We start from the raw sequence: 25,157 nt of genomic DNA on the forward strand, positions 1-25,157 counted from the left end.
TATTAATGACCCTGTATATAGTATGGTATTAACTAATATAGTATGGTATTAACTGACCCTGTATATAGTATGGTACTAACTGACCCTGTATATAGTATGGTATTTACGACCCTGTATATAGTTGGTATTAACTGACCCTGTATATAGTATGGTATTAACTGTATATAGTATGGTATTAACTGATCCTGTATAGTAGTGTGGTATTTACTGACCCTGTATATAGTATGGTACTAACTGACCCTGTATATACAGTTGAAGTTGGAGGTTTACATACACCTTAGCCAAATACATTTGCACTCAGTTATTCACAATTCCTGACATTTAATCCTTGTAAAAATTCCCTGTTTTAGGTCAGTTAGAATCACCACTTTATTTTAAGAATGTGAAATGTCAGAATAATAGTAGAGAGAATGATTTATTTCAGCTTTTATTCTTTCATCACATTCCCAGTGGGTCAGAAGTTTACATACACTCAATTAGTATTTAGTAGCATTGCCTTTAAATTGTTTAACTTGGGTCAAACGTTTCGGGTAGCCTTCCACAAGCTTCCCACAATAAGTTGGGTGAATTTTGGCCCATTCCTCCTGACAGAGCTGGTGTAACTGAGACAGGTTTCCTTGCTCGCACAAGCTTTTCAGTTCTGACCACCCTTTTCTATAGGATTGAGGTCAGGGCTTTGTGATGGTCACTCCAATACCTTGACTTTGTTGTCTTTAAGCCATTTTGCCACAACTTTGGAAGTATGCTTGGGGTCATTGTCCATTTGGAAGACCCATTTGCGTCCAAGCTTTAACTTCCTGACAGATGTCTTGAGATGTTGCTTCAATATATCCACATAATTTTCCTCCTTCATGATGCCATCTATTTTGTGAAGTGCACCAGTCCCTTCTGCAGCAAAGCACCCCCACAACATGATGCTGCCACCCGTGCTTCACGGTTGGGATGGTGTCTTCGGGATGCAAGTCTCCCGTTTATTCCTCCAAACATAACGATGGTCATTATGGCCAAACAGTTCCTATTTTTGTTTCATCAGACCAGAGGATATTTCTCTAAAAAGTACGGTCTTTGTCCCCATGTGCATTTGCAAACCGTAGTCTGGCTTTTTTATGGCGGTTTTGGAGCAGTGGCTTCTTCCTTGCTGAGCGGCCTTTCAGGTTATAGGATTCATTTTACTGTGGATATAGACACTTTTGTACCTGTTTCCTCCAGCATCTTCACAGAGTCCTTTGCTGTTGTTCTGGGATTGATTTGCACTTTTCGCACCAAAGTACTTTCATCTCTAGGAGACAGAACGCGTCTCCTTCCTGAGTGGTATGACGGCTGCGTTTTCCCATGGTGTTTTATACTTGTGTACTATTGTCTGTACAGATGTACGTGGTACCTTCAGGCGTTTGGAAATTGCTCCCAAGAATGTACCCAACTTGTGGAGGTCTACAACTTTTTTCTGAGGTCTTGGCTGATTTATTTGATTTTCCCATGATGTCAAGCAAAGAGGCACTGAGTTTGCAGGTAGGCCTTGAAATACATCCACATGTACACCTCAACTTGTCTCAAATTATGTCAATTAGCCTATCAGAAGCTTCTAAAGCCATGGAATTTTCCAAGCTGTTTAAAGGCACAGTCAACTTAGTGTATGTAAACTTCTGACCCACTGGAATTGTGATACAGTGAATTATAGGTGAAATAATCTGTCTGTAAACAATTGTTGGAAAAATTACTTGTGTCATGCATAAGGTAGATGTTCTAAGTGACTTGCCAAAACTATAGTTTGTTAACAAGAAATGTGTGGAGTGGTTGAACAACGAGTTTTAATGACTCCAACCTAAGTGTATGTAAACTTCCGACTTCAACTGTAGTATGGTATTATCTGACCCTGTATATAGTATGGTATTAACTGACCCTGTATAGTATGGTATTAACTGTATATAGTATGGTATTAACTGACCCTGTATATAGTATGGTATTAACTGACCCTGTATATAGTATGGTATTAACTGACCCTGTATAGTATGGTATTAACTGTATATAGTATGGTATTAACTGATCCTGTATATAGTATGGTATTAACTGTATATAGTATGGTATTAACTGACCCTGTATATAGTATGGTATTACCTGACCCTGTATATAGTATGGTATTAACTGTATATAGTATGGTATTAACCTGATCCTGTATATAGTATGGTATTAACTGATCCTGTATATAGTATGGTATTAACTGACCCTGTATATAGTATGGTATTAACTGTATATAGTATGGTATTAACTGACCCTGTATATAGTATGGTATTAACTGTATATAGTGTGGTATTAACTGACCCTGTATATAGTATGGTATTAACTGATCCTGTATATAGTATGGTATTAACTGACCCTGTATATAGTATGGTATTAACTGTATATAGTATGGTATTAACTGTATATAGTATGGTATTAACTGATCCTGTATATAGTATGGTACTAACTGACCCTGTATATAGTATGGTATTAACTGTATATAGTATGGTATTAACTGACCCTGTATATAGTATGGTATTAACTGTATATAGTGTGGTATTAACTGACCCTGTATATAGTATGGTATTAACTGATCCTGTATATAGTATGGTATTAACTGACCCTGTATATAGTATGGTATTAACTGTATATAGTATGGTATTAACTGTATATAGTATGGTATTAACTGATCCTGTATATAGTATGGTACTAACTGACCCTGTATATAGTATGGTATTAACTGATCCTGTATATAGTATGGTATTAACTGATCCTGTATATAGTTTGGTATTAACTGATCCTGTATATAGTATGGTATTAACTGACCCTGTATATAGTATGGTATTAACTGTATATAGTTTGGTATTAATGACCCTGTATATAGTATTGTATAACTGACCCTGTATATAGTATGGTATTAAACTGACCCTGTATATAGTATGGGTATTAACTGACCCTGTATATAGTATGGTATTAACTGTTATATAGTATGATATTAACTGACCCTGTATATAGTATGGTATTAAACTGACCCTGTATATAGTATGGTATTAACTGACCCTGTATCTAGTATGGTTATTAACTGAACCTGTATATAGTATGGTATTAACTGATCCTGTATATAGTATGGTATTAACTGGTCCTGTATATAGTATGGTATTAACTGTATATGTATGATATTAACTGACCCTGTATATAGTATGGTATTAACTGACCTGTATATAGTTTGTATTAACTGATATAGTATGGTATTAAATGACCCCGTGTATTAGTATGGTATAACTGATCCTGTATATAGTATGTATTAACTGTATATAGTTGGTATTAACTGACCCTGTATATAGTATGGTATTAAATGGTATTTCTCGCTGCTAGTTTTGTGTCGGTTCTACGGCTTGCACTAATGAATATAACACCGGATTGTATTCTCACGTGTCCTTTCAGTCCGTCATGTGTCGTCTATTCTTTCTGTAGAGCTGATAGCTGACAGGTCTATGAGAAGATAAATACGCTGTGCTCAGCCCTTTTCCCTCAGTGTTTTGCCAATATAATCATTCTCACTTGTACTCTATGGCAGGTGGAGAGAGGATTAGATGAACCTTTAATGTTAAATCAAAGGGAGGAAATCTAAACTGTTCCTTCTTACTCTAGTTGCTATTGATTCCTCATTCTACCTTTTCTTCGCTTTTCCCCCATCATGTGAGCTATAATCCACCTTTGTTAAAACCATCAGTATAGCTGGCAGTGTCACTATGAGATACAAGACTTCCTGTCATTTCAGGAAGTACACTAACGTTCCAATTCCAACTCTCTTTTCAATTAGGAACATGTGGATATGGAATTTAGTTTTACTTTCGGAATTGACTGGAATTGAATTGGGATTGACTCCAACCCTGTCTCATGTCTCCTCAATGTTTTACAGTCAATCAAAGCAACAACACAGTCCTCTCCCAGTCCTCTCCCGGTCCTTTCCCAGTCCTTTCCCAGTCCTCTCCCAGTCCTCTCCCAGTCCTCTCCCAGTCCTCTCCCAGTTCTCTCCCAGTCCTCTCCCAGTCCTCTCCCAGTCCTCTCCCAGTCCTCTCCCAGTCCTCTCCCAGTCCTCTCCCAGTTCTCTCCCAGTCCTTTCCCAGTCCTCTCCCAGTTCTCTCCCAAGTCCTCTCCCGGTCCTCTCCCAGTCCTCTCCCAGTCCCCTCCCAGTCTTCTCCCAGTCCTCTCCCGGTCCTCTCCTAGTCCTCTCCCAGTCCTCTCTCGGTCATCTCTCTCTACATAAAGAACTTTTGCTAACCCACGTTAGTGTCTCCTCTCCACTGTATACTGTCAAATGTATCCAGATGGCTACATGCTATTTAAAGGGACTGCAAAAAAAATTAAATAAACATATCCCAGAAATGTTCCATACGCACAAAAAGCTTTTTTCTCTCAAATGTTTTGCCCATTTTATTTTACATCCTGTTAGTGAGCATTTCTCCTTTGCCAAGATAATCCACCCACCTGACAGGTGTGGCATATCAAGAATCTGATTAAACAGTATGATTCATTACATAAATGCACCTTGTTGCTGAGGTGGGGGTGCTTTTGTGGGGAACAACTCATTCTGATTGGCTGGGCCTAGCTTCCCAGTGGGTGGGCCTATGCCCTCCCAGTACCTCCCAATCCCTCCCAGGCCCACCCAGGACCTCCCAAGCCCTCCCAGGCCCACCCAGGACCTCCCAGGCCCTCCCAGGCCCATTTCACATGTCCTGATATGAACTGTAACTCAGTAAAATCTTTGAAATTGCTGCATGTTGCGATATATGTTCAGTATGAATGTAAACAAACACTGTATAGCCTCCAAACATGAATTAAACTATAGTTTGATATCATGGATGGTCAATCCTTGCATCCAAAGCTTTGTCTATGAATTTGACATTTTCCCCTCAGCCCCATACCTCAGCTGCTTACCAAAACAGTGGCAGGATGGACACTTTGTTATTGTTTGAACTGCAGATTGCCTCTTTAAATCAAATTTGATTTGTCTTGATGTGATCCTTCAGGCGTTAAGTCCTAACCCTCCAGCTACATTGTTCTAATCCCCATTAATGTTGTCCTCTCCTCTGTTCTTCTACAATCAGGATCATTCAGCTGAAGTTTTGTACATTTCCACAGTACCGTCTCACATGCTGTCTCCTCTATCCTAGATTCAGCCTTCATGATGGTCAACACGTCGGGATGTTTTGCTGGTCAGAAGGCCCTCCTCTTCACCCCCCAGCTAAAGGAGAATGACACCCACTGCGTAATCTTCGAGTACTTCCTGTCTGGGCGCGAGGGGGCGGGGCCGGGGCAGCTCAACATGTACATCAGAGAGAACAACAGTCCCCTGGGCATGCCTGTCTGGAATGTGTCTGGGCCAGCTACTAGAGACTGGGTACAGGTAGAACTGGCCATCTCTACCTACTGGCCCAACTTCTATCAGGTGAGAAGGTTTCACCATACCATATCTTATCATACCTTACCTTACCATACTATACCTTACCTTACCATACCATATCTTACCATACCTTACCTTACCTTACCATACCACACCACACCATACCACACCATACCTTACCTTACTATACCTTACCACACCATACCATACCACACCACACCATACCATATCTTATCATACCTTACCTTACCTTACCATACCATATCTTACCATACTATATCTTACCATACCTTACCTTACCACACCATACCACACCACACCACACCTTACCACACCATACCTTACCACACCATACCACACCATACCTTACCATACCACACCACACCACACCATACCATACCATACCATACCTTACCATACCTTACCTTACCTTACCTTACCACACCACACCATACCACACCATACCATACCATACCATACCATACCTTACCATACCTTACCTTACCTTACCACACCACACCATACCTTATCATACCTTACCTTACCATACTATACCTTACCTTACCTTACCACACCATACCACACCACACCACACCATACCTTACCACACCATACCACACCATACCATACCTTACCACACCATACCATACCATACCATACCTTACCACACCACACCATACCATACCATACCATACCATACCTTACCACACCACACCACACCACACCATACCTTACTACACCACACCATACCACACCATACCTTACCACACCATACCACACCACACCATACCACACCATACCTTACCACACCATACCACACCATACCTTACCACACCATACCACACCATACCATACCTTACCACACCATACCATACCATACCACACCACACCATACCACACCATACCTTACCACACCATACCATACCATACCATACCTTACCACACCACACCACACCATACCACACCATACCTTACCACACCATACCATACCACACCATACCATACCACACCACACCATACCACACCATACCTTACCACACCATACCATACCACACCACACCATACCACACCATACCATACCACACCATACCATACCATACCTTACCACACCATACCATACCACACCACACCACACCACACCATACCATACCTTACCACACATTTACATTTACATTTACATTTAAGTCATTTAGCAGACGCTCTTATCCAGAGCGACTTACAAATTGGTGCATTCACCTATAATATCCAGTAGAACAACCGCTTTACAATAGTGCATCTAAATCTTTTAAAGGGGGGGGGTTAGAAGGATTACTTTATCCTATCCCGGGTATTCCTTAAAGAGGTGGGGTTTCAGGTGTCTCCGGAAGGTGGTGATTGACTCCGCTGTCCTGGCATCGTGAGGGAGATTGTTCCACCATTGGGGTGCCAGAGCGGCGAACAGTTTTGACTGGGCTGAGCGGGAACTGTGCTTCCTCAGAGGTAGGGAGGCGAGCAGGCCAGAGGTGGATGAACGCAGTGCCCTTGTTTGGGTGTAGGGCCTGATCAGAGCCTGAAGGTACGGAGGTGCCGTTCCCCTCACAGCTCCGTAGGCAAGCACCATGGTCTTGTAGCGGATGCGAGCTTCAACTGGAAGCCAGTGGAGCGAGCGGAGGAGCGGGGTGACGTGAGAGAACTTGGGAAGGTTGAACACCAGACGGGCTGCGGCGTTCTGGATGAGTTGTTGGGGTTTGATGGCGCAGGCAGGGAGCCCAGCCAACAGCGAGTTGCAGTAATCCAGACGGGAGATGACAAGTGCCTGGATTAGGACCTGCACCGCTTCCTGTGTGAGGCAGGGTCGTACTCTGCGAATGTTGTAGAGCATGAACCTACAGGATCGGGTCACCGCCTTGATGTTAGTGGAGAACGACAGGGTGTTGTCCAGGATCACGCCAAGGTTCTTAGCACTCTGGGAGGAGGACACAAGGGAGTTGTCAACCGTGATGGCGAGATCATGGAACGGGCAGTCCTTCCCCGGGAGGAAGAGCAGCTCCGTCTTGCCGAGGTTCAGCTTGAGGTGGTGATCCGTCATCCACACTGATATGTCTGCCAGACATGCAGAGATGCGATTCGCCACCTGGTTGTCAGAAGGGGGAAAGGAGAAGATTAATTGTGTGTCGTCTGCATAGCAATGATAGGAGAGACCGTGTGAGGATATGACAGATCCAAGTGACTTGGTGTATAGCGAGAATAGGAGAGGGCCTAGAACAGAGCCCTGGGGGACACCAGTGGTGAGAGCACGTGGTGCGGAGACAGATTCTCGCCACGCCACCTGGTAGGAGCGACCTGTCAGGTAGGACGCAATCCAAGCGTGGGCCGCGCCGGAGATGCCCAGCTCGGAGAGGGTGGAGAGAAGGATCTGATGGTTCACAGTATCAAAGGCAGCAGATAGGTCTAGAAGGATGAGAGCAGAGGAGAGAGAGTTAGCTTTAGCAGTGCGGAGAGCCTCCGTGACACAGAGAAGAGCAGTCTCAGTTGAATGCCCAGTCTTGAAACCTGACTGATTAGGGTCAAGAAGGTCGTTCTGAGAGAGATAGCAGGAGAGCTGGCCAAGGACGGCACGTTCAAGAGTTTTGGAGAGAAAAGAAAGAAGGGATACTGGTCTGTAGTTGTTGACATCGGAGGGATCGAGTGTAGGTTTTTTCAGAAGGGGTGCAACTCTCGCTCTCTTGAAGACGGAAGGGACGTAGCCAGCGGTCAAGGATGAGTTGATGAGCGAGGTGAGGTAGGGGAGAAGGTCTCCGGAAATGGTCTGGAGAAGAGAGGAGGGGATAGGGTCAAGTGGGCAGGTTGTTGGGCGGCCAGCCGTCACAAGACGCGAGATTTCATCTGGAGAGAGAGGGGAGAAAGAGGTCAAAGCACAGGGTAGGGCAGTGTGAGCAGGACCAGCGGTGTCGCTTGACTTAGCAAACGAGGATCGGATGTCGTCAACCTTCTTTTCAAAATGGTTGACGAAGTCATCCGCAGTGAGGGAGGAGGGGGGGGGAGGGGGAGGAGGATTCAGGAGGGAGGAGAAGGTAGCAAAAAGCTTCCTAGGGTTAGAGGCAGATGCTTGGAATTTAGAGTGGTAGAAAGTGGCTTTAGCAGCAGAGACAGAAGAGGAAAATGTAGAGAGGAGGGAGTGAAAGGATGCGAGATCCGCAGGGAGGCGAGTTTTCCTCCATTTCAGCTCGGCTGCCCGGAGCCCTGTTCTGTGAGCTCGCAGTGAGTCGTCGAGCCACGGAGCAGGAGGGGAGGACCGAGCCGGCCTGGAGGATAGGGGACAGAGAAAATCAAAGGATGCAGAGAGGGAGGAGAGGAGGGTTGAGGAGGCAAAATCAGGAGATAGGTTGGAGAAGGTTTGAGCAGAGGGAAGAGATGATAGGATGGAAGAGGAGAGAGTAGCAGGAGAGAGAGAGCGAAGGTTGGGACGGCGCAATACCTTCCGAGTAGGGGCAGAGTGAGAAGTTTTTGATGAGAGCGAGAGGGAAAAGGATACAAGGTAGTGGTCGGAGACTTGGAGAGGAGTTGCAATGAGATTAGTGGAAGAACAGCATCTAGTAAAGATGAGGTCAAGCGTATTGCCTGCCTTGTGAGTAGGGGGGGAAGGTGAGAGGGCGAGGTCAAAAGAGGAGAGGAGTGGAAAGAAGGAGGCAGAGAGGAATGAGTCGAAGGTAGACGTGGGGAGGTTAAAGTCACCCAGAACTGTGAGAGGTGAGCCATCCTCAGGGAAGGAACTTATCAAGGCGTCAAGCTCATTGATGAACTCTCCAAGGGAACCTGGAGGGCGATAAATGATGAGGATGTTAAGCTTGAAAGGGCTGGTAACTGTGACAGCATGGAATTCAAATGAGGAGATAGATGGGTCAGGGGAGAAAGAGAGAATGTCCACTTGGGAGAGATGAGGATTCCAGTGCCACCACCCCGCTGGCTCGATGCTCTAGGGGTATGCGAGAACACGTGGGCAGACGAGGAGAGAGCAGTAGGAGTAGCAGTGTTATCTGTGGTGATCCATGTTTCCGTCAGCGCCAGGAAGTCTAGGGACTGGAGGGTAGCATAGGCTGAGATGAACTCAGCCTTGTTGGCCGCAGACCGGCAGTTCCAGAGGCTGCCGGAGACCGGGAACTCCACGTGGGTCGTGCGCGCTGGGACCACCAGGTTAGAGTGGCAGCGGCCACGCGGTGTGAAGCGTTTGTATGGCCTGTGCAGAGGGGAGAGAACAGGGATAGACAGACACATAGTTGACAAGCTACAGAAGAGGCTACGCTAATGCAAAGGAGATTGGAATGACAAGTGGACTACACGTCTCGAATGTTCAGAAAGTTAAGCTTACGTTGCAAGAAATCTTATTGACTAAAATGACGAAAATGATACAGTACTGCTGGCTGGTGGAGTAGGCTAGCTAGCAGTGGCTGCGTTGTTGACTTTGTTTGACCGTGTAGCTGGCTAGGTGTAGCTGGCTAGGTGACCTCGATAGTTTCAGTACTACACCTTGTCATGATACAAAAGCAACTTTGTAGCTAGCTAACATAACACTAATCAAGACGATCCTTTGTAATGTATTTAGTTTCTACAGTGTTACTAGTTGGCTGGGTTTGGAAAAATGGCGTCGCGGGGGACGGCAATAGCTGGCTAGCTAACCTCGGTAATTACTAAACTACACAATTATCAAGCTATGACAAAGACAACTATGTAGCTAGCTAGCCAACACTGCACTAGTCAAATCGTTCCGTTGTAAAGCATTGGTATCTACAGCGCTGCTAGTCGGTAACGGGTTGGCTAGCTGTTGGCTAGCTAGCTAGCAGTGGGTTAATGATGACTAGGTGTGTTGACTACGTCTGGCGTCGCGGCTGGCTAGTTACTAATAATTACTCTAAACTACACAATTATCTTAGATGCAAAGACAGCAAAGACAACTATGTAGCTGGCTCACTAACACTACACTAATCAAGTCGTTCCGTTGTAAAGTATTAGTGTCTAGAGCGCTGCTAGTCGGTAACGGTTGGCTAGCTAGCTAGCAGTGGGTTAATGAAGACTAGGTGTGTTGACTAAGTCTGGCGTCGCGGCTGGCGTCGCGGCTGGCTAGTTACTAATAATTACTCTAAACTACACAATTATCTTAGATGCAAAGACAACTATGTAGCTGGCTCACTAACACTACACTAGTCAAGTCGTTCCGTTGTGATGTAAAAGATTCTACAGTGCTGCTAGTCGGTGGAAGTTGGCTGGTTGGCTAGCTAGCAGTGTTGACTAGCTAGCTAGCAGTGATGACTACGTTAGGAGGACGAAGATAGCTAACTTCGATAATTACTCTAAGCTACACGATTATCTTTGATACAAAGACGGCTATGTAGCACACCACACCACACCACACCATACCATACCATACCTTACCACACCACACCACACCATACCATACCATACCATACATTACCACACCATACCATACCATACCTTACCACACCATACCACACCACACCACACCACACCATACCATACCACACCACACCACACCATACCACACCATACCATACCATACCATACCTTACCACACCATACCACACCATACCATACCATACCTTACCACACCATACCACACCACACCATACCATACCATACCACACCATACCACACCACACCACACCATACCATACCATACCACACCACACCACACCACACCATACCATACCATACCACACCACACCATACCATACCATACCACACCATACCATACCATACCATACCACACCACACCACACCACACCATACCATACCATACCATACCACACCATACCATACCCTGGCACACAGCCCCAGTCACAGTGATTTCACACCCTGATTATCAGTGTTTCTAGGTCTAATTGATGAAGAGAGGGGAATTCACCCAACTGCGTCCCAAATGTGACCCTATTCCCTATGGGCCCTGGTCAAAAGTAGTGCACTATGTAGGGAATAGGGTGCCATTGGACCCTGATCAAAAGTAGTGCATTTTATAGGGAACAGGGTGCCATTGGACCTTGGTCAAAAGTAGTGCACTTTCTAGGGTATAGGGTGCCATTTGGGACATAGAGTAGGAAATGGTAATTGATGCAGAGGGCCTTCTTGATCTCCCAACCAACGGGAGATTAGGCTCCACTGGGCTATTTCATTATCGCTACCAGGCTACAGGCCCCACTGTGTGTGTGTGTGTGTTCTTGTGTGTGTGTGCGTGTGTGTGTTCTTGTGTGTGTGTGTGTGTGTTCTTGTGTGTGTGTGTGTGTTCTTGTGTGTGTGTGTGTGTTCTTGTGTGTGTGTGTGTGTGTGTGTGTGTGTGTGTGTGTGTGTGTGTGTGTGTGTGTGTGTGTGTGTGTCCCTGTGTGTGTGTGTGTGTGTGTGTGGTAAATAAAGGTCTCAGACTCCAAACTGACCAAAAGGTAAAATGGTAAAATACTTCTGCAGGCAGGAATGATATCTGTGCCGTCTCTTCCTCACAAGGAAAATTAAAAAAAGAGAAATCCTCCAAATTACATCTAATTAGCAACACGTGTTAATTATAGGTGTCTGTAATTGCATAGTAACCTAAGGGATTGTGTGTGTGTGTGTGCGCGTGTGTGTGTGTGTGTGTAATGTGTATGTTTGTAATGGTGCGTGTGTGTGTGTGTGTGTGTGTGTGTGTGTGTGTGTGTGTGTGTGTGTGTGTGTGTGTGTGTGATTGTCATAATGAAACCACCAGGTACTCTGATATTATTCAGTAAGTACACACTATTTCTTTATTTAACCAGGTCGGCTAGTTGAGAACAAGTCCTTTATTTAACCAGGTAGGCTAGTTGAGAACAAGTCCTTTATTTAACCAGGTAGGCTAGTTGAGAACAAGTCCTTTATTTAACCAGGTAGGCTAGTTGAGAACAAGTCCTTTATTTAACCAGGTCGGCTAGTTGAGAACAAGTCCTTTATTTAACCAGGTAGGCTAGTTGAGAACAAGTCCTTTATTTAACCAGGTCGGCTAGTTGAGAACAAGTCCTTTATTTAACCAGGTCGGCTAGTTGAGAACAAGTCCTTTATTTAACCAGGTAGGCTAGTTGAGAACAAGTCCTTTATTTAACCAGGTAGGCTAGTTGAGAACAAGTCCTTTATTTAACCAGGTAGGCTAGTTGAGAACAAGTCCTTTATTTAACCAGGTAGGCTAGTTGAGAACAAGTCCTTTATTTAACCAGGTAGGCTAGTTGAGAACAAGTCCTTTATTTAACCAGGTAGGCTAGTTGAGAACAAGTCCTTTATTTAACCAGGTAGGCTAGTTGAGAACAAGTCCTTTATTTAACCAGGTAGGCTAGTTGAGAACAAGTCCTTTATTTAACCAGGTAGGCTAGTTGAGAACAAGTCCTTTATTTAACCAGGTAGGCTAGTTGAGAACAAGTTCTCATTTGCAACTGCGACCTGGCCAAGATAAAGCAAAGCAGTTCGACACATACAACAACACATGGAATAAACAAAACATACAGTCAATAATACAGTAGAACAAAAGAAAACAAAAAGTCTATTTACAGTGAGTGCAAATGGGGTAAGTTAATGCAATAAATAGGCCATGGTGGCGAAGTAATTACAATATAGCAATTAAACACTGGAATGGTAGATGTGCAGAAGATGAATGTGCAAGTAGAGATACTGGGGTGCAAAGGAGCAAGTTAAATAAATAAATACAGTATGGGGATGAGGTAGGTAGATAGATGGGCTGCTTACAGATGGGCTATGTACAGGTGCAGTGATCTGTGAGCTGCTTTGACAGCTGGTGCTTAAAGCTAGTGAGGGAGATATGAGTCTCCAGCTTCAGTGATTTTTTCAGTTCGTTCCAGTCATTGGCAGCAGAGAACTGGAAGGAAAGACGACCAAAGGAGGAATTGGCTTTGGGGGTGACCAGTGAGATATACCTGCTGGAGCGCTTGCTACGAGTGGGTGCTGCTATGGTGACCAGTGAGCTGAGATAAGGCCGGGCTTTACCTAGCAGAGACTTGTAGATAACCTGTAGCCAGTGGGTTTGGCGACGAGTATGACGCGAGGGCCAACCAACGAGAGCGTACAGGTCGCAATGGTGGGTAGTATATGGGGCTTTGGTAACAAAACGAATGGCACCGTGATAGACTGCATCCAGTTTGTTGAGTAGAGTGTTGGAGGCTATTTTATATTTGACATCACCGAAGTTGAGGATCGGTAGGATGGTCAGTTTTACGAGGGTATGTTTTGCAGCATGAGTGAAGGATGCTTTGTTGCGATATAGGAAGCCGATTCTAGATTTCATTTTGGATTGGAGATGCTTAATGTGAGTCTGGAAGGAGAGTTTACAGTCTAACCAGACACCCAGGTATTTGTAGTTGTCCACGTATTCTAAGTCAGAGCCGTCCAGAGTAGTGATGCTGTACGGGCGAGCAGGTGCTGGTAGCGATCAGTTGAATAGCATGCATTTAGTTTTAATTGCGTTTAAGAGCAGTTGGAGGCCACGGAAGGAGAGTTGTATTGCATTGAAGCTCGTCTGGAGGTTAGCTAACACAGTGTCCAAAGAGGGGCCAGAAGTATACTGAATGGTGTCGTTTGCGTAGAGGTGGATCAGAGAATCACCAGCAGCAAGAGCAACATCATTGATCTGTACAGAGAAGAGAGTCAGCACGAGAATTTAACCCTGTGGCACCCCCATAGAGACTGCCAGAGGTCTGGACAACAGGCCCTCCGATTTGACACACTGAACTCTGTCTGCGAAGTAGTTGGTGAACCAGGCGAGGCAGTCATTTGAGAAATCAAGGCTATTGAGTCTGCCGATAAGAATACGGTGATTGACAGAGTCGAAAGCCTTGGCAGGTCGATGAATACGGCTGCACAGTAATGTCTCTTATCGATGGCGGTTATGATGTCGTTTAGGAACTTGAGCGTGGCTGAGGTGCACCCATGACCAGCTCTGAAACCAGATTGCATAGCGGAGAAGATACGGTGGGATTCGAAATGGTCGGTAATCTGTTTGTTAACTTCACTTTCGAAGACCTTTCGAAAGACAGGGTAGGATCGATATAGGTCTGTAGCAGTTTGGGTCTAGAGTGTCACCCCCTGGGGGCAGAGGGAGGTCTATAGCAAGCGGCAACAGTGAGAGACTTGTTTCTGGAAAGGGGAATTTTTAGAAGTAGAAGCTCAAATTGTTTGGGTACAGACTTGGATAGTAATACAGAACTCTGCAGGCTATCTTTGCAGTAGATTGCAACACCACCCCCTTTGGCAGTTCTATCTTGGCTGAAAATGTTTTAGTTAGCGATGGAGATTTCAGGGTTTTTGGTGGTTTTCCTAAGCCAGGATTCAGACACGGCTAAGACATCCGGGTTGGCAGAGTGTGCTAAAGCAGTGAGTAAAACAAACTTAGGGACTAGGCTTCTAATGTTAACATGCATGAAACCAAGGCTTTTACGGTTACTGAAGTCAACAAATGAGAGCACCTGGGGAATGGGAGTGGAGCTAGGCACTGCAGGACCTGGATTAACCTCCACATCACCAGAGGAACAGAGGAGAAGTCGGATAAGGGTACAGCTAAAGGCTATACGAACTGGCCGTCTAGCACGTTTGGAACATAGAGTAAAAGGAGCAGGTTTCTGGGCACGATAGCATAGATTCAAGGCATAGTGTACAGACAAAGGTAAGACTGTAAACTGGGGAGTGATTGGCTATGAGCTAGACTGTAAACTGGGGAGTGTTTGGCTATGAGCTAGACTGTAAAGTTCATTCATTGCATAAGTATTCAGACCCTTTACTCAGGACTTTGTTGAAGCACCTTTGGCAGCGATTACAGCCTTGAGTCTTCTTGGGTATGATGCTACAAGCTTGGCACACCTGTATTTGGGGAGTTTCTCCCATTCTTCTCTGCAGATCCTCTCAAGCTCTGTCAGATTGGATGGGGAGTGTTGCAGCACAGCTATTTTCCGATCACTCCGGAGATTTTAGATCGGGTTCAACTCCATTGGGCCACTTAAAGACATTTAGAGACTTGTCCCGAAGCCACTCCTGCATCGTCTTGGCTGTGTGCTTAGGGTTGTTGTCCTGTTGAAAGGTGAATCTTCGTCCCAGTCTGAGGTCCTGAGCGCTCTGGAGCAGGTTTTCATCAAGGATCTCTCTGTCCTTTGCTCCGTTCATCTTTGCCTTGATCCTGACTAGTCTCCCAGTCCCTGCTGCTGAAAAACATCCCCAGAGCATGATGCTGCCACCACCATGCTTCACCCTAGGGATAGTGCCAGGTTTCCTCCAGATATGATGTTTGGCATTTAGGCCAAAGAGTTGATCTTAGTTTCATCAGACCAGAGAGTCTTTATGTGCCTTTTGGCAAACTCCAAGCGGGCTGTCATGTGTCTTTTACTGAGGAGTGGCTTCTGTCTGGCCAATCTACCATGAAGGTCTGATTGGTTTGAGTGCTGCAGAGATGGTTGTCCTTCTGGAAGGTTCTCCCATCTCCACAGAGGAACTCTGGGGCTCTGTCAGAGTGACCATCGGGTTCTTGGTCACCTCCCTGACCAAGGCCCTTCTCCCCCGATTGCTCAGTTTGTCCGGGTGGCCAGCTCTAGGAAGAATCTTGGTGGTTCCAAACTTCTTCCATTTAAGAATGATGAAGGTCACTGTGTTCTTGGGGACTTTCAATGCTGCAGAATATTTTTTTGTACCCTTCCCCAGATCTGTGCCTCGACCCGATCCTGTCTCGGCACTCTACTGACATTTCCTTTGACCTCATGGCTTGTTTTTTTCTCTGACATGCACTGTCAACTGTGGAACCTTATATAGACAGGTGTGTGCCTTTCCAAATCATGTCCAATCAATTGAATTTACCACAGGTGGACTCCAATCAAGTTGTAGAAACATCTCAAAGACCTTTCTTCTGAAACTCGTTAATCTATTCTTATTCTGCGAAATGAAGGCTATTCCATGCGAGAAATTGCCAAGATACTGAAGATCTGGTACAACGCTGTGTACGACTCCCTTCACAGAACAGCTCAAACTGGCTCTAACCAGAATAGAAAGAGGAGTAGGAGGCCCCGGTGCACAACTAAGCAAGAGGACAAGTACATTAGAGTGTCTAGTTTGAGAAACAGACAGCTCACAAGTCATCAACTGGCAGCTTCATTAAATAATACCTGCAAAACACCTGTCTAAACGTCAACATTGAAGAGGCGACTCCGGGATGCTGTCCTTCAAGACAGAGTTCCTCTCTCCAGTGTCTGTATTCTTTTGCCCATCTTAATCTTTTATTTTTGATTGGCCAGTCTGAGATATGGCTTTTTCCTTTGCAACTCTGCCTAGAAGGCCAGCACCTCGGAGTCGCCTCTTTACTGTTGACGTTGAGACTGATGTCTCAATGGTATCTGCTTGGTTCTGTCTGTCTTTGTCTGACTGTGCTACTACCTTACTGTTGATATCAAATACGCTAGTCTAAGGCTGGCATGGTAGGACATAACACAACTCTTTCTGTCACTACTCACTACTGTAAAAGGAATGACATCCTCACTATGTACAATCCAGAACTATAGAGGAGGACGTAAGGTGTTACAGTATTTAGAGAATGAGGTCATCACTATGGGACATGTGTAGGCTAGGCATGCCTCTGTGTGTGTTAGACAGAGTGGCATGCCTCCTACTACTCTCTGGTCCACACCCAGTTTTTTGGGGGTAGGACTTGCATTCCATTTCCTTTTTTACCCCCAGTGCCGACTGCTCACTATAGCTAGGAAATTCTGTTCTATCTATATTAACCATGGGACATAACTCAAACATTCTGAAGGGACCCGCCCTAGTCTATCGCGTTTATAGTCTCTTCACTCAGACCTTGGTCAAATACACTATGTCAAACACTTTCCAAAAATTTAAATATTTCAAAAGTATTTGAGGTACGTTTCATTTAGCTTGGAGATCAAGTAGTGTTCACAGTTAATGTATTTAAAAGTGTTTGACATAAAGATTTGATCATGGTCTAATTCTAACATTCACAACATTCTGCTTACATTACTGTGTGTAACCCTTAGTATTCTAACATTCTGTAGTAACCCTTAGTATTCTAACATTCTGTAGTAACCCTTAGTATTCTAACATTCTGTAGTAACCCTTAGTATTCTAACATTCTGTAGTAACCCTTAGTATTCTAACATTCTGTAGTAACCCTTAGTATTCTAACATTCTGTAGTAACCCTTAGTATTCTAACATTCTGTAGTAACCCTTAGTATTCTAACATTCTGTAGTAACCCTTAGTATTCTAACATTCTGTAGTAACCCTTAGTATTCTAACATTCTGTAGTAACCCTTAGTATTCTAACATTCTGTAGTAACCCTTAGTATTCTAACAGGACTGGGGAGGTGGAAGGGAGGGGAGGGGAGGTGGAGGGGAGGACTGGGGAGGTGGAGAGGAGGGGAGGACTGGGGAGGTGGAGGGGAGGGAGGGACTGGGGAGGTGGAAGGGAGGGAAGGGGAGGACTGGGGAGAAGGAGGGGGGACTGGGGAGTTGGAGGGGAGGGAGGGACTGGGGAGAGGGAGGGAGGGAGAGTGACATTTGGAAGACGTGTGCACATTTATCAGTGTTATTATCGATGGGTCACCTCTCTCCTCAGATGGTGTTTGAAGTGGTGACCTCCGGCCATCGCGGCCTGCTGGCCATCAAAGACGTGGTGCTGCAGGGCCACCAGTGCAGTAAGTCTCCCTCACACACACACACACCACAACACACACACATTAGCACACACACACACACACACACACAAAGAAAGCCCTCTCCGCTCTGTCTGCATAAAATACATCATCAAACTATCCTCCTTGTTCTTTTCCTGACACCTCCAGATATCAATATAGTACAGAGACACTATATCTTTCTCAAGGTGTTAGGAACACACAACAACATGCCTTCTCATAGCACCAGACAATGGCTATAAAACACTCCCTCCCTACCTCCCTCCCTCTCTAGCGCTCTCCCTCGCTCTCTCACCCTCCCTCCCTAGAGAGACAGAACTGGAACGAGTAAATGGAGGAGAGAGAGAGAGAGAGAGAGGGAATGAGAGAATGGAGAGAGAGAAACTGAGAGATAATGAGAGAATGGAGGAGAGAGTGAGAGATAGAGAGACAGAACGAAAGAGGGAACAAGAAAATCAAGGAGAGAGAGAGAGAGAGAGGGATGGAAACAAATGGCACCATATGCTGCATATGGCCTTATTTTGAATCCTACATGTATTCAATCACATTTCAATCAAATTTATTTATAAAGCCTTTCTTACATCAGCTGATGTCACAAAGTGCTGTACAGAAACCCAGCCTAAAACCCCAAACAACAAGCAATACAGGTGTAGACGCACGGTGGCTAGGGAAAAGTCCTCTCTGGTTCCTCTCTAGGAAGAAACCTAGAGAGGAACCAGGCTATGAGAGGTGGCCAGTCCTCTTCTGGCTGTGCCGGGTGGAGATTATAACAGAACATGGCCAAGATGTTAAAATGTTCATAGATGACCAGCAGGGTCAGATAATAATAATCACAGTGGTTGTTGAGGGTGCAACAGGTCAGCACCTCAGGAGTAAATGTCAGTTGGCTTTTCATAGCCGATCATTCAGCGTATATCTACCGCTCCTGCTGTCTCTAGAGAGTTGAAAACAGCAGGTCTGGGACAGGTAGCACGTCCGGTGAACAGGTCAGGGTTCCATAGCCGCAGGCAGAACAGTTGAAACTGGAGCAGCAACACGGCCAGGTGGACTGGGGACAGCAAGGAGTCATCAGGCCAGGTAGTCCTGAGGCATGGTCCTAGGGCTCAGGTCCTCCGAGAGAAAGAAAGAGAGAGAGAAAAAGAGAGAGAGAGAATTAGAGAGAGCATACTTAAATTCACACAGGACACCGGATAAGACAGGAGAAATACTCCAGATATAACAGACTGACCCTAGCCCCCCGACACATAAACTACTGCAGCATAAATAATTGAGGCTGAGACAGGAGGGGTTGGGAGACTCTTTTGTCTCTTTCCATAAGAGTGTTGGCCAGCCAAAACCTTGGCAGGTAGCCTAGTGGTTAGAGCATTGGGCCAGTAACCAAAAGGTTGCAAAATCAAATTCCTGAGCTGACAAGGTAAAAATCTGTCATTCTGCACCTGAACAAGGCAGTTAACCCACTGTTCCTAGGCTGTCATTGTAAATAAGAATCTGTTCTTAACTGACTTGCTTAGTTAAATAAAGGTTACATATATGTATATTTTAATCCTATTGTCTCTCAGATTGAAGTGTGAGCACTTTTTATTTTTATTTTATTTTACCTTTATTTAACTAGGCATGTCAGTTAAGAACAAATTCTTATTTACAATGACGGCCTAGGAACAGTGTGTTAACTGCCTTGTTCAGGTGCAGAACGACAGATTTTTACCTTGTCAGCTCGGGGATTCAATCTAGCTGTCACGTCCTGACCATAGAAAGATGTTATTTTCTAGGGTAGAGTAGGTCAGGGCGTGACAGGGTTTTTCTCTCTCTATGTTTTCTTTTTCTATGTTGTCAGGTTCTAGTTTTGTATTTCTATGTTGTGGTTTTGTTTGGGATGATCTCCAATTAGAGGCAGCTGGTCCTCGTTGTCTCTAATTGGAGATCATACTTAAGTAGGGTTTTTTTCCACCTGGGTTTGTGGGAGATTGTTTTTTGAGTAGTGTATGTTTCAACTCTGCATCATGGTTTGTTGTTCTGGTCTTTAGTTTATGTTTATGTATTGCATAGTTTCACAGTGTAAATAAAATGTGGAACGACACACACGCTGCACTTTGGTCCGCTTCTCCTTACGACAACCGTGACACTAGCAACCTTTTGGTTACCAGAATAGAAAGATTAGTGGGAGGCACAACTGAGCAAGAGGACAAGTACATTAGTGTGTCTAGTTTGAGAAACAGACACCTCACAAGTCCTCAACTGGCAGCTTCATTAAATAGTACCTGCAAAACACCAGACTCAATTTCAACAGTGAAGAGGCGTCTCTGTAATGCTGTCTTTCTAGGCAGGGTTGCAAAGAAAAAGCCATATCTCAGACTGGCCAATAAAAATAAAAGAATAAGATGGGCAAAATAAAACAGACAATGGACAGAGGAAGATTGGAAAAAGGTGTTATGGACAGACAAATCTAAGTTTCAGGTGTTTGGATCACAAAGAAGAACATTTGTGAGACGCCGAAGAAATGACTAAAAATGCTGGAGGAGTGCTTGATGCCATCTGTCAAGCATGGTGGAGGCAATGTGATGGTCTGGGGGTGATTTGGTGGTGGTAAAGTGGGAGAGTTGTTCAGGGTAAAAGGGATCTTAAAGAAGGAAGGCTATCACTCCATTTTGCAACGCCATGCCATACCCTGTGGACGGTGCTTAATTGGAGCCAATTTCCTCCTACAACAGGACAATGACCCAAAGCACAGCTCCAAACTATGCAAGAACTCTTTCGGGAAGAGCTGGTATTCTTTCCATAATGGAGTGGCCAGCACAGTCAACCCTATTGAGCTGTTGTGGGAGCAGCTTGACTGTATGGTACGTAAGAAGTGCCCAGCAATCCAATCCAACTTGTGGGAGGTGCTTCAGGAAGCGTGGGGTGAAATCTCTTCAGATTACCTCAACAAATTCACATCTAGAATGCCAAAGGTCTGCAAGGCTGTAATTGCTGCAAGTGGAGGATTCTTTGACGAAAGCAAAGTTTGAAGGACACAATTATTATTTCAATTAAAAATCATTATTTATAACCGTGTCAACATCTTCACTATATTTCCTATTCATTTTGCAACTCATTTCATGTATGTTTTTCATGGAAAACAAGGACATTTCTAAGTGACCCCTAACTTTAACGGTGGTGTATGTTGTCAACTCAATCGAATATAAATCTAAATTGCATGTTTGTTGTTTAGACTTACTTGCCTTGGTGGGTAGTAGGCAATTATATGTGGAGTGGGTGTTTCTGCATGTACCACAGACAGGCCTATGCTATTACTGAACATACAGAGCATTCGTAAAGTTTTTTTTTTTTTTACATTACAGCCTTATTCTAAAATGGATTCAATATATTTTTTTTCCCCTCATCAACATACACACAATACCCCATAATGACAAAGCAAAAACAGGTATTTAGGAATTTTTGCAAATGTAATAAAAAAGAAAAGAAGTTAAACTAATGAGAGGGGAACATTAATTTAATCTGTTTTAGAACAAGGCTGAAACATTTCCAAAATGTACCGTGTGTGTGTGTTATCGATCATGTATCTCAGGTAGTGAACATGTGTTTCTAGGTGTTCTGTTTAGTACTGGGAGTCTCATGTTCTTTAAGTTCATCCCAGGGGGCGTGCTGAGGTTAGACGCCTCACTATGGTACGGCCAGAGCAATCTACATGACATCAGCTACAATCAATACCACCATGGTTCTCCATCAATTAATTCACAGGTAGCTTACGAGCTTTAATAATCAATGATATATCACACAGAGCACAGATCGGATTGTTTTATGCAAACTATTTGGTGACCAAACAAACACGCTCAAACACACACACACACACACACACACACACACACACACACACACACACACACACACACACACACACACACACACACACACACACACACACACACACACACACACACACAACACACACACACACACACATACTCAAACACACACACACACACACCACAATCAAATGATCTCGTGACCACAGGATCAAGTAGTTAAATTCCTATAAATGTCAATGAGATGGATTTCCATAGTAAGGGACTAGTTTCTGCACTGCGCACAAATGTAGCAGAAGTTGATCAATGAAAACGCGCATTTAAATGTAGAAATGTGAACGGATCAATACGCCACTTAGTGGGTGGTGGTCGGGTTTCTCCTGAGTGATACTCATACGCCCGCGTTCCAAATGGCTACCCAATTCACTATGTAGTGCACTACTTTTAACCAGAGACCAAAAATAGTGCACTATGTAGTGAATAGGGTGTCGTTTGAGATGTACCCATGGTCTAACGGAATATAGGTCCTAGTGGTACAGAGACAATTCATTTTCAATATGACCGTGTGGACTAATATCGGCTAGCTCTGAGGTGTGATTTGTACTCCCTGTGTGGTAACTTTGCCTCCCATTAGAACCCATCATTTAAAAAAGACATTAGCCTACGATGAGTTAAAAATATATATATGTATATATATATGTATGTGTGTCTGGTTTGGCGTTGAGAGGAGGCTTGACAGGTCAAAGCCATAACACTAGGTTATACTGATTCTATATCTGTGTTCCAAATACTCATACTAACCGTACTAACCATACTATTTGCGACATAAGTACATTGAGTATATAGTATGCTTATTGGTCATAGTATGGATATACTGTAGTCAGTATGCCAAAAGTCCTCGGATGTCGTACCACATTCGCCAAAATACAAAGTATACAACCAGCGGACACTATTTCTGTGCTTTTAGGGCCCATAATGCAATTCTTCAGAAAATGGCCGTGGCTTCACATCGTTTTCAGATTTTGAAGAAATTGCCGGAAAAATATGCATCTGAAGTCCCAACGGGTGCGGATACAAATTCATTGCTTTAACTAATTAAGACAAATATTTAAAAAAAAATGTTGAGCAATGTAATAAAGTAATGGCTTTTCAAATAAGTTACCTTGCACGTTATGTTGGGCTGACAATTTGTTAGCTACGCAAACCTTTACGAACCACATAGCATGTCATTACAGCAGTATGTACCAGTATGTTAGCTAGCTACCTAACGTTAATAATACATCAAACTAGCCTTGGGTGCTTGACTGCCGTTGTAAGGTCAGAACGCTGGAATCAACCCTACTCCTCCTCGGGTCAGAGGGTCCAGTGTGCTCTCTGAACGCTCTAATCAACCCTACTCCTCAGGTCAGAGGGTCCAGTGTGCTCTCTGAATGCTCTAATCAACCCTACTCCTCCTCAGGTCAGAGGGTCCAGTGTGCTCTCTGAATGCTCTAATCAACCCTACTCCTCAGGTCAGAGGGTCCAGTGTGCTCTCTGAATGCTCTAATCAACCCTACTCCTCAGGTCAGAGGGTCCAGTGTGCTCTCTGAACGCTCTAATCAACCCTACTCCTCCTCAGGTCAGAGGGTCCAGTGTGCTCTCTGAACGCTCTAATCAACCCTACTCCTCAGGTCAGAGGGTCCAGTGTGCTCTCTGAATGCTCTAATCAACCCTACTCCTCAGGTCAGAGGGTCCAGTGTGCTCTCTGAATGCTCTAATCAACCCTACTCCTCAGGTCAGAGGGTCCAGTGTGCTCTCTGAATGCTCTAATCAACCCTACTCCTCCTCAGGTCAGAGGGTCCAGTGTGCTCTCTGAATGCTCTAATCAACCCTACTCCTCAGGTCAGAGGGTCCAGTGTGCTCTCTGAATGCTCTAATCAACCCTACTCCTCAGGTCAGAGGGTCCAGTGTGCTCTCTGAACGCTCTAATCAACCCTACTCCTCCTCAGGTCAGAGGGTCCAGTGTGCTCTCTGAACGCTCTAATCAACCCTACTCCTCAGGTCAGAGGGTCCAGTGTGCTCTCTGAATGCTCTAATCAACCCTACTCCTCAGGTCAGAGGGTCCAGTGTGCTCTCAACACTCTAATCAACCCTACTCCTCAGGTCAGAGGGTCCAGTGTGCTCTCTGAATGCTCCGAGAGCGAAACAATCTGAATTTACAAACGGACAAATCTGACAACGCTCTGAATTTACGAATGCCCAGAGCGCACTCTGGCACTCCAGATTGAATTTAACAACACACCCGAAGTCGTAAAATGTCTAGCTAGTAATTTGTTATGCTAACAAGCTAGCAAGAGGTTGCATAGCAACAGCATCAACTTCCAGTAGACAGGCCGAAGGATACCATTTGTTTACAGTATACTAAAATTAACTAATAGTAAAAACTATGTAGTATATACTCATTAAGTATGTAGTATACAGTATGTTAGTATGGGTATTCGAACACAGCTTATGTCTTCTAGTAAAATATATCATATAGAATGATATACGTATTATTAGTAGCAAAACATTTGATGGAAGATGAAAAGGGAAATTATACAATTAGCTTCGTGAGTGTCTTTGGAGAGTTGTGTGCAATTCTATCTAACTAATCAAGGTCAGATGTTGAATTGGCCTGGTTTTTCCTCATTACAGAATGGGGGTACAGTGATAATAATACTTTAGATGAAATTTGGTCTCATGATTTACTTGGATTGGATCATTCATCTCTCTTATTATAAAGCCAGGTTCAGTAGCAGAAAGTAATGTTGTAGACTCGGAACCTAATTCATAAAAAGGCTATAGTTTGTATGTTGTTTAGTCTGTAGTTAGTCTGTAGTTAGTCTGTTGTTTAGTCTGTAGTTAGTCTGTAGTTAGTCTGTTGTTAATATGTTGTTTAGTCTGTAGTTAGTCTGTAGTTAGTCTGTTGTTAGTCTGTAGTTAGTCTGTAGTTAGTCTGTTGTTTGGTCTGTAGTTAGTCTGTAGTTAGTCTGTAGTTAGTCTGTAGTTAGTCCGTTGTTTAGTCTGTTGTTTGGTCTGTAGTTAGTCTGTAGTTAGTCTGTAGTTAGTCTGTAGTTTAGTCTGTTGTTTAGTCTGTTGTTTGGTCTGTAGTTAGTCTGTTGTTTAGTCTGTAGTTAGTCTGTTGTTTGGTCTGTAGTTAGTCTGTAGTTAGTCTGTAGTTAGTCTGTTGTTTAGTCTGTAGTTAGTCTGTAGTTAGTCTGTCGTTAGTCTGTAGTTAGTCTGTAGT

General features: G+C 44.2%; 1 protein-coding gene across 1 annotated transcript in view; it reads left to right on the plus strand.

Annotated features, from left to right (window-relative positions):
- LOC115156479 (receptor-type tyrosine-protein phosphatase mu-like) overlaps positions 1-25,157 on the plus strand; it is a 225,320-nt gene that overhangs the window by 4,523 nt on the left and 195,640 nt on the right. Inside the window, exons 2-4 of the mRNA XM_029703901.1 lie at positions 4,661-4,748; positions 5,175-5,449; positions 18,014-18,092. Coding sequence (XP_029559761.1) covers positions 4,661-4,748; positions 5,175-5,449; positions 18,014-18,092 — 442 coding nt within the window. The remainder of the gene's footprint in view (positions 1-4,660; positions 4,749-5,174; positions 5,450-18,013; positions 18,093-25,157) is intronic.

Source organism: Salmo trutta, chromosome 21 (assembly GCF_901001165.1).
Source record: "Salmo trutta chromosome 21, fSalTru1.1, whole genome shotgun sequence".
NCBI classification, from domain to species: Eukaryota; Metazoa; Chordata; class Actinopteri; order Salmoniformes; family Salmonidae; genus Salmo; species Salmo trutta.